At 33.2% G+C, this 10,286-nt stretch overlaps 1 protein-coding gene across 4 annotated transcripts; it reads left to right on the plus strand.

Moving 5' to 3' along the window:
• Positions 1–214: 214 nt before the first annotated feature.
• Positions 215–9,346, plus strand: LOC120075692 (2-C-methyl-D-erythritol 4-phosphate cytidylyltransferase). Of its 4 annotated transcripts, XM_039029302.2 has the most exons (11): positions 332–593; positions 763–875; positions 997–1,064; positions 2,587–2,721; positions 3,380–3,482; positions 3,786–3,845; positions 7,206–7,265; positions 7,348–7,551; positions 7,644–7,755; positions 7,861–8,078; positions 8,982–9,346. In XM_039029302.2, the coding sequence occupies exons 4-11, from the start codon at positions 2,591–2,593 to the stop codon at positions 9,072–9,074; spliced, it is 981 nt and encodes a 326-aa protein (XP_038885230.1). In that variant the 5' UTR covers positions 332–593; positions 763–875; positions 997–1,064; positions 2,587–2,590; the 3' UTR covers positions 9,075–9,346. The 4 variants fall into 4 exon arrangements, with proteins under 4 accessions (XP_038885229.1, XP_038885232.1, XP_038885230.1 ...); XM_039029304.2 differs by lacking the exon at positions 763–875 and having other exon boundaries at positions 298–593; XM_039029303.2 differs by lacking the exon at positions 997–1,064 and having other exon boundaries at positions 394–593.
• The last annotated feature ends 940 nt before the right edge of the window (positions 9,347–10,286 follow it).

Here is a 10,286-nt window from a genome sequence, read left to right on the forward strand (position 1 = left end):
TGCTCATCCGACATAGGGTTTGTACTAGCTCGACTTTAAAGAAAAAATTTATAATATTCAATTTGTAATTTGTGTAGTCTGACATAAATATGTTAAGTATATTTTATGTTTATAATTAAAAAAATGACAATTTATTGTTTTTTTTAAAATGGACTATTTTAAGAGTTGTTTTTTTAAAATAGATATATCATATACGTTTTAATTGTTTTTTTATAATATTTATTTTTCAAAGTAAAAAACGAAAATGAATTATTAGGTTTTAACATTTAATCCCAAATGTTTCAACATAATCGATGGAATAAAATTTAGGTCACTGTTGTTAACGTGATTCGGCCCATCAAAATTTCAGAATCTCCATTATATAAAAGAAAAAATAAAAATAAATAAAAAAATAAAAAGAAAGTTAAAAGAATCTCTCTCCCTAAGGCTCTGGAGCACATCAGCACAATATTACATATCATCGAAAAATTTCTCCAAATAGATCAAATTCCTTGAGGAAAGACAGAGCTCGGACGACTTTCCTCTCAGTTGCGAGAGAAATCCTCAAAGATTCTGCTGATATAACGTTGCCTCTGTTCATAATCACCTTCCAGGTTCTTCTCTCTCTCTCAATCTCTCTTTTATTCTCTCCAAATTGAATTGATTTCTGTTTAGATTAGCTCTGAACCTGAAAGTTTTCTGTTTGTTTTAACAATTGAAATTGAAAATCACTTTACTTAGTTCCCATTTATCTCATTTTGATTTTCTGTTCTTCATATTTAGTTTTGATTTCCAGAGATTGTACCTAACTGTAGCAGATCCTTCATTATTGGTCGAATTTGCTAGATTTTTTACATTGCCATAGGGTTTTTTCCCCCCTTCTTCTTACGCATCGGGTATGAATTTTATTGAATTCAGTAAAGTTATATGTTTAGTTGATTGTTTTTTCGTTAATTTGTTTTCTGTGACAAATTTTTTTCTCAAGGAATAAAAGTTATTCGTTCTTGTGGTTTTTAGATTCGATATGCAAAAGAAATCCAATCCGATGATTCTGAGAAAACATATCCATTGTGACATGAGAGTAGGTAAGTTGCATTTACTAAAAGTTGAAACCACTAGTAAAGTCACTAGAGAAATAAGAGATCGATGGAAAATAAGTGAGGAAAATTAGTTTTATTGGTATGAAGTCTTTGGGGTGAAACCAAAAATAACGTTATGGGGGTTTACATTCAAAGTGGACAATATCATACCATTATGGGAATAGATAGAGGTTTTGTTGTTCTTATCGATTGGTATCAAAGTCATGATCTAAACTTAGTTGTGTTTCGTACAAATCCTTCAGTTCCAAACAAAACTAGGAGTTTTATAGTTGTGCAACATTGTGGATGAATCTCTAGATCAAACAAAAAGTGCTTGAGTGACGAACAAAGTAGAAATCTAGCAAATCGGCTTGATTGATAGAAAGAGGGAGAGTGTATTAGGTTGGGTAGACTAATAGGGAGGAGCATATCTTTTGTTGACAAAAGTCAAGAAATCCTGGAAGTAATCCTCTCAAGCCTTCTGAGTCTCTGACCCAAGCAAATGATTACTAAATGGTAAGAATCTGTCAATTCGAGTGCGGTAGAAGCTCCACTATTGTGTGATCAAGTGAGTCCAGTTAGGAGAGGCAAATCCCTGAGAGGTTGGAACTGTCAATAAAAGGATCGAAAAACATCATACTTTAGTAGGTAAAAGGGAGAGTAAAATTTCTCATCAGAGCATGGAGTTACGTTGAAACCACCTCCCAAAAGCCAATGACTACATAAGAAAGAAAGATCATACAATTATTGCAAAAGTTGTGCTCTATGGACTGATTGTGAAGGGCCATAAATGCCTGAAATTCATAAACAAGAATCATCCACCAAGGATACAAGGAGAGATAGAGAAAATGCACCATCACTAACCTCCACGTCTTGGATAGGTGGGTTATTCCATAGAGTAAGGATGCTTCCAGAGAAGCCACAAGCAACAAGAGAACAGCCAATATTTCTAGAACTCCATATGCATTTGATGAACCTTCTGTTGACATTGATTTATATTTTTTACTTTCTTTTGTATAAAATAACATACGTGGAATTGATATGGTTGGTGAAATCATTGATAAGGGCTCTTGGTTATCTTGAGCCATCATAATGAGCTTCCCCATTGTATCATATGGGATTCAAGATTGTCCCATTGGTTGGTGATCAAAGGGGTTAAGTGGGGAATAAAGGTACTGGTAGGGGTGAGGCAATGAGAGGGTGGGATCAACATATGGGCAATGTTACTCAAAGAGTGGAGCATTTGAGAGAGGAGCTTTAAGGTTAGTGGGGATATCATCTTGAGATTCAGCTGAATGATAGCAGGGGCTAGATACAATGTCCTTCAAAGGTAGAGTGATGTGATGGGCCGATAAGAAGCTATGTATATATATATTTTTTAATCAATATCGTTTTCTTTTCTGATAACTTTTGAAAAGTTCAGATTCATCAAATGTGATATATGAATTTCACCTGCCAAATAGATCTCTTCACATGAATTCTAACTTTTTGTATACTCACCCATTCTCTTGTTGATGTGGAAAAACAGAGAGATGAAGAAGGTAGACGTGCCCATGTTGGGTTTGTCTCTTGTTGTTTTCTTGGCGGCAGCGACATTTGAGCCCATCTCATCTTTGCCATCTACTGTTCCTGCATTCCTTTGGTCCCCACACCATCGCCACAGGTATGCTGCTTGACTTATTTGTGTTTCTTTTATGTGATATGTGACATTTTTTGTGTATCAACCATTTCAAATGAATTATAAACACATCTGAACATATCTACATCAGGATTTTTGGGATGTTCCTTTTAGTTGTTGGGTCCTTTTTTTTTTTTTTTTTTTTGGTTGGCCTTTCCTTAGATTACTTTTGGAAAATTTTCTCCTGGTTACTTAAACTGTTGTTCCTGTATTTGCCAATTGAAGGTGCAGAGTTTGCCGCTTGAGTCATATGGCAGTTCGTATAAGAGCTCAATAGTTTGTAAAATTAATGTTCATGTAATACTACAGGCAGTTTGGCACAATATGCATAGTATTAACACTGCATAGATGAAGCTATAGTGAATTGCCTTTCTCCCTGCTTAGTTGATTATGATTTATTGTTATTATTTTAAATTTTAGATTCTGCATTGTTCGTTTTCTTTCAGTCTATTTGGTTAGTTTCCCCATTATCATCCTTCATTTTATTCTATAGGAATGAATTCTTCTATTTTTTTTTTTTTTTCATATTTCTTTTTTTGGGAGGGGGAGGGACCACTTATTGAACAACTGTTCTAGATGTGTTATAATAAACTCTATATTGTTGTTTTTCAATTGATTTAAAAGTTGTACGGTATGTCTGCAGGTTTTCTAACAACATTGAAGACAAATATGTTGATTATCAGACCATTTCCCCACAGGAGCTTGCAAAGTCTGTTCTGTATGAAGGGGGCTGGTCAAAAATTCTGGTGCGTTTGTAACGTTTCAAATCTTGTTCTAGAGTTTGCTGTCAAAAGTTTGTAAGAATGTCCTCCTATGCACAATTTTTATTTTTTAAAAAAGCTACATGTTTTGCTTTTTGGTATATCCTTTTCTTTATTTTGGCTCCCTTTCTTTTTGGGCTTGGTTTTGGATGCCCTTTTATTTATTATTTATTTATTTATCTTTTAAAGCTCAATGAAATTTTGGTTCTTCGTAAAAAGAATCTTTTTAATTGATTTCTTTTCTCATATTTATGTATTATTAACATTATTAATTGTTTAATTCTTTAGTGCATGGGAAAGGAAGTAGAGCAACATGTGGATCTTGCAATAATCTTTATTGGTTCAGAGGTAGGAATATATGGAGTTCGAGATTTACCGCTCTTCATCGTGTAATGGTTTCAGTTATTGTGAATTTGTTTGGTCTCTCGCATGGTTTATACTTTATTTTATACTTCATTGTGTTTTTTCTTATAGCCAAAATTCTGATCCCTTGTTTATTAAATTTGAATTTGGGATTATTGTTTGAGGTTAGAACATTTAATAGACTTATTTGTGTAATATACTAGATGAGTTATCCTAAAGATGCATTCTGTGATTCCAACATTTTTATAAAATAGAAAACCAACTTTTAACGTGTTCACGTTCATCATACCCAAAAGCTTAAGCTGATAGGTTATGGTAAATTTAATTATATCAACATTTTAACACTCCCCTGCTTGTAGGCTTGAAAATTTGTAAAAGACCCACGGGTGGAAATCAATATTAATTGAGGAGGAAATGATATTTGTAGGAGTTTGAACACATAATCTCCCCACTACGAAAGAAATCAAAATAACTAAGAGCCCTTCTCCCAAGTGGAAAACAATCTCTCCCAACAAGAAGAAGAGAGATGCAACATATGTTGCTTTTCTATTGGTCAAAGAGTGACGAAACCCAAACGGAAAAGAAACTGAGCTCCTTGACCAGATCAAGAAATCAGAAACTACCCTATTCTTAAAGGAAGACAAACAATAGAGATAAGGAAATGCAGAGAAAAGGGGACTGGGTCTCACCCAATGGTCCGCCCACATTTACTTCCCTTCCCCCACCACACAATGAACCAAGTGAGAGAAAGAAGGGAACTCTAGAATAAATATCTTGCCTTAAATTTTGGTAAGAGCCTAACCCCACCCGACAACCATTCAAAAGGATGAGAACCAAACTTATGATGATCATGTGTCAAGTTGGGTTCAAGGGGAAAATGCCCCAACCATTTGGCTAACGAAGCTTCGTGCTTTTTTGGATAACATTGAGGTTATTAATCTTTCCCAAGGCAACCAATCAAGTAAAGAACTAGGGTTTCTTAAAGATTTTAACCTCCACAGGGTAGAGAAGAAACATGATGAAAGAACAAGATGAAAAGGGAACTAAGAATGAACCTAAACGAAGCAACAAGAGTCTACAAGTAAATGACAAACAATGTTTTAATAAGATTTTCAAGTGAATGTCTTGTTTAGTCGATAGAAGTTCAATCCTAATTGAGAAAGTACTTAAGGTAGTTAGATTTGGTGTCTTTGTGCCTCTTGCAGGGATTAGAATTTAGAAGAATAACACCAAAATATTGCGGACATTTGAAACAATAAATGTCCATTTATGCTGTAAACTCAAATCTTGGAGAAGTTTTTTCTTATTTAATTTTTTAAAACATCACAGCCTAAGTTCTAGCGATATATAGATTATAGACCAGCCTTTAACCCCAAAACTAACCTCAAACAACAGTAGTATAATAATAAAGAGGCTGCAGTAAAAGAACTTAGGGCTGTTTGGTTTTACTAAGTGCTTAAAAACATTTTTTTTTTTTTACTTAAAAATACTATTTTGAGCACTAAGAAAGTAAATTCAAATAGGCTCTTAATCTCCAACTTAATGAAACCAGCAGCTTTAGAGACGATTAAGGAAACATAAAGACAAAAATCTCAAGTGTTAAACAGCTGGGAAGACTACCGAAGGCTAGTACGTGTGTTATGGTTTGCAGTTCCTCATTATTATGATTATAAGTATATCTTTTTTTTGTTTTTTTTTTTATAAGAAACAAATTTGATTGATGTATTAAATTTATGATTGTAAGTATATCATATTAAAATACCAAAGAATAAAAAAGAACGATCCTATTAGTGATTATGATGTTAATGTTGGAAATTACCTATGAAATCTTTCTTAGGTAAGTGAAAATTAAATGTTAGAATTTTATATTTTTGTTCTTTAATTTAACAATCAGTACACTTAGAGAGAGAGAAATCACTTAACCATAGATGGAGTTACATTTTTAAGTTGCTATCAACCATTTTTAACTTAAGAGGAGGCTTACATCATACCTTTGGAAGGGAAGGACTGGAGACTTGCCTTTAATGGTAACTTGAGATGCACTAGAGTGCAATAGGTCTCCGGAGCTTAAGCATGTGGCGAAATTTTGATTTTTTTAGGGGTGTACCATAAGAAAATGTAAATAAAATTTTAAAGAAAAATATAGTATTATAAATGATGAGATAGAGAAATTTTAAAAATGAGAGTTTTTTTGCTTCACTTTTAGGAGATCAATGAGAATAATAATGGTTTTTAGAAGTATTTTATTGATTTATTTATAAAAATTAAACATAGGAATTCAGGCACATTGAGGCATGCACGAAAATGCAGAGGAGAGTGTGCATTAATGCACCTTATTAACGAGGCATCCTTACCTCGCTTTTCTGTGCCTAGGTGCACTTCTCAAAACAGTGGCCTTAAGACAGTGGCCTGTAATATTTTACATCACAGACAAAACGCCTTGCAAGTATTAAATCATTGGGATATTGATATAAATTAGATGGACAAATCCTATTTGTTTTAGAATATACTAAATGAAGTTGAATGGTGAAAATATGGAGTTCAGGAGGTGATGGAAGTATAAATACCCCAACATTGGAAAACTAAAAATTTTCCTGTGTTGCTTTTTAGAAAAAAAACTTATATACACAACCCTCTTAAATCTATCAATGTGATGTGATAGGGCAAAGATTATTTTTTCATTTCAGTTTTATCCCTCTTGATACGAACTAAATTCATTATGAACTTCATTTTTCAAAAAACTTCAATTGGTACACGCAAGAAGTAGGCCAATTTGGCAGTATTGGAGGGTCCCATTGGCGTGCATCTAGTAGGAATTGAACCTACGAATTCGCCAATTATGAGTTGGGCATTTTAACCATTCAACCATGGATGCTTAGTGGGGATCCTCGTACATGGTGAATAACCAAATTCCAATGGTGAAATAAAAGAAAGAATTGAGGGAACCGTTGCGAATGGCTCTGATCATTAAACTTCTGGGAAAGTCAATTTCCTATAATTTACTTGTATGCAAGGCTTGAAAAGAATAACTATGAATTTTGAAGTGTCATGTCATCCACGTTCTGCATGCTTTTTTATAATAATTATTATTATTCTTTATTTATTTGTTACGATCTTACTTGAACAGGATCTGTTCTATAGGTTGTACAACTGTGTCCTTGAGTTCTATTCTTTATTTATTTGTTCGTACTCAGATTATGATGCTAGTTCAGAACTTTCTTTTATGTCAATGTGCCACCAATAGCATTTCTACTATTAAGGATAATAATTTGGTGCACTGTTATGTTGGTTTCTTGATCAACATTATGTTGGTTCACAGTGTGACGAGTCTTTTGTTTTCTATAGTTGCAGTCAGATTTCATGTTGAGCAGGCAAGTGGATCCAAATCTTATGGACTTACTTAAGGTTTGGAAAAGCAATTTGTCTTATAAATTCCAAAACTGCATGTCTTGAGGCTTTACTCTAAATCAAGGATCAATTTTCACAGGTTTCTTTCTCAAGGTCTAACTTCTCCATGGCATTTCCCTATGTGGCTGCACCAGAAAGGGGTGCAATTGAAAAGTTATTGATCTCAGAGTTTAAAAAATCATGTGGGCATGATCTCAGAATCAGCAATAGTGCTTTCCAGGAGTTGTCCTCTGTTGAGGATGAATCATTCCAGAAACTTCCAATGCTGGCGCATTCGATTAATGTAACTGTCATTATATGACTAAAGTAATCTGTTTTCCTTTTCCTAGAACATTAATAACATCCTTATTTATTTTTTCTGCATTAAACAAATAGGATTATATGGTTTCAAGAATGGAAAAGAAGCCGGAGGGAGAGACAGAATTGGTCGTTTTCTCTCATGGAGATTTCAGTTCTCCTAAAGAAGGCAATCCATGGACCTCTGAAAGTATGTTGACTCATTTTATTTTTGTCTTCAGATGGTCGTTAGGACAGGCAATATGATTGATGTTATGGTATAAAATTCTTATGTTGAATTTTGAAATTATTATAGGCAAAACTTTGTTGGAGATAATGACTTCTGCAGAGCATGTTGGGGCAAAGTATGAAATTCTCTATATATCAGATCCCTTTAGGTCCATTCGCCATTCTTACGTGGAGCTGGGAAGATTTATGGCTGAAGGTTCCGCTGGAAATGGGTCAGCTAAATCAGAAGATTTTTGTGATGAAGTCTGCCAAATTAAATCATCTCTTCTCGAGGGCCTTTTTGTTGTGAGTCACTCACTGTTTTTACTTGATATTCTTGCTTTATGCTTACAGAGCCGGGTGCTTATATCATTGATACTACTAGGAATTGACAAACTACTAGACTTTAGTTGGTAACCATTTCGTTTTTTTGTTTTTGGTTTTTGAAAATTAAGCCTATTTCCTCACATTTTCTTATAATGGTTTGCATCTTTCTTGAGTACAAGAGTGGAATTCTTAGTCAAATTCCAAAAACAAAAACAAGTTTTTAAAAGCTACTTTTAATTTTCAAAATTGGGATTGGTTTTTGAAAACATGAGTAAAAAGTATATAAGAAAGGAAGAAATTTAGGAGTGAGAAGGGTGTTTGTAGGCTTACTTTTAGTTTTCAAAATTGGGATTGGTTTTTGAAAACATGAGTAAAAAGTATATAAGAAAGCAAGAAATTTAGGAGTGAGAAGGGTATTTGTAGGCTTAATTTTCAAAAACTAAAACCAAAACCAGATGGTTACCAAACGAGACCTTAGTTTTCAAAATATAGAAATTTATGGATGGAAGTAATGTTTATAAACTTAATTTTCAAAAAACAAAAAACAAAAAACTAAGATCTTTTTGATAATCATTTGGTTTTTAAAAATTAAGTTTAGAAACAATCCTTCCATCTATTGATTTCTTTGTTTTATTTTTGTACTTTTTAGTACTTTAAAAAACTCAGCCATGATTTAAATACTAAGGAAAGTAGGCTTTAAAAAGTTGTTTTTATCTTTTAAATTTAGCTTATGAATTCAAGTGTTCAGCTAGAAAAGATGAAAACTTTAGTGAAGAAGTTATAAGAAAATAAGCATAATCCTAAAAATTCAAAGGGTTATCAAATGTGACCTGTAACGTGCCATTTTGGCTTATATTTTGCTTCCTATCTCCAACCATGCAGGGGATCGTCTTGCTTATAATCCTATTATCAGGCCTTTGCTGTATGATGGGTATTGACACCCCAACCAGATTTGAGACACCTCAAGATTCTTAAACAAAAGCTCGTTTCTCAGAATCGTTGCATGATTGTTCTGGTGATGTGTGAAGAAAGGAGAAAGCTAAAGCTGATGATACCATTAATTTGTCATGCTAGATTTTACGGTATTCTTTCTTAAACTCGTTTACTTGTGGCATGGTTTTTTGCTATGCTTACTGGCTAGCTGCCGGTAATGTTATGTATGAATATTAAAGGCATTTTGGTTTTGCCCTTTGCGATTTCATTCTAAGCAAAGGGAGAAAATAAAGATGCGTTATTCTATTCCATCATACTACTCTGCATCAAACTGAACAGATGGTTTCTTTGAAGGAATTCTTGTAGCATGGGAATGAATGTGATTATTCATTCGACATTGACACAATCCAGATCCCGTCTTGTGGTAGGAGAAATCATTAGGTGAATCTGCCACAATGTGACTCCTACCACAATGTGACTGATAGTTTTTTTACCATTTGATGTAACTGTCCCGAATTTATATTCAGTAGTCAGTTGGGGTATTGCAAATTATTAGAAGTCTTGGAATAATTTTATCTTGTGGTTGGTGAAAAGAACGATCTTTTTGTATGATAGAATACTTTTTAAAATCATAAAGTATTGTATTTTATAATCTGTGTTATTATGCTTTTTCTCTTCTCTTTTTTTTTTTTTTTTTTTTAACTAGTGCATGGAGTGAAGGATTGGACCATCAACTCGAAAACCTACTAATTTAGGTTCGGATTGGCTATACTATTATGTTCTTATTTTCATGTGCGAAGCAAAATTGATTTCTACTCTAATTTGGTAATTGGAAAAACCAAATGAATTTTGACTAAATGCAAGAGAAGTAAATTATTTGATAAATTACAAGTTTGTTCGATAAGCTTCCAAGTTTGTGATCATTTGGTCTTTGAAATTAAAAAGTGTCTATGGAGTCTTATTTATTTATTTATCTTTCAAGTCCTTAAACTTGACTTTGTGTTTCGTAGGTTCATTATATTCTTGTGATTAACACTAAGTTATTCTATTAGAGTACAAATTTCAAGAATAAAGTAGTTCTAGAAAAATTAGTTCCAAGAAATTAAAAAATTTGGAGTAGTTTTTCATATATAAATTAAAATAATGTTAAGAAAAACCAAAAATCGAAAATTGAACTCACACAAGTTTCTGAACATATAACCGTACCATGTGCACGAGTATTTTTTGTGTTCTTTACATGGCACTCATATGACA

The sequence above is a fragment of the Benincasa hispida genome, chromosome 4 (genome assembly GCF_027475165.1).
Source record: "Benincasa hispida cultivar pf3 chromosome 4, pf3_genome.v1.1, whole genome shotgun sequence".
Classification (NCBI taxonomy): Eukaryota; Viridiplantae; Streptophyta; class Magnoliopsida; order Cucurbitales; family Cucurbitaceae; genus Benincasa; species Benincasa hispida.

Bases quoted from the DNA above. Each gene is read 5' to 3' on its own strand.
- LOC120075692 (XM_039029301.2), top strand. From the start codon at position 2,591: ATGAAGAAGGTAGACGTGCCCATGTTGGGTTTGTCTCTTGTTGTTTTC. The intron at 7,552-7,643 runs GTAACTGTCATT...TTAAACAAATAG, and splicing joins TGCTGGCGCATTCGATTAAT to GATTATATGGTTTCAAGAAT. The intron at 7,756-7,860 runs GTATGTTGACTC...AAATTATTATAG, and splicing joins CAATCCATGGACCTCTGAAA to GCAAAACTTTGTTGGAGATA.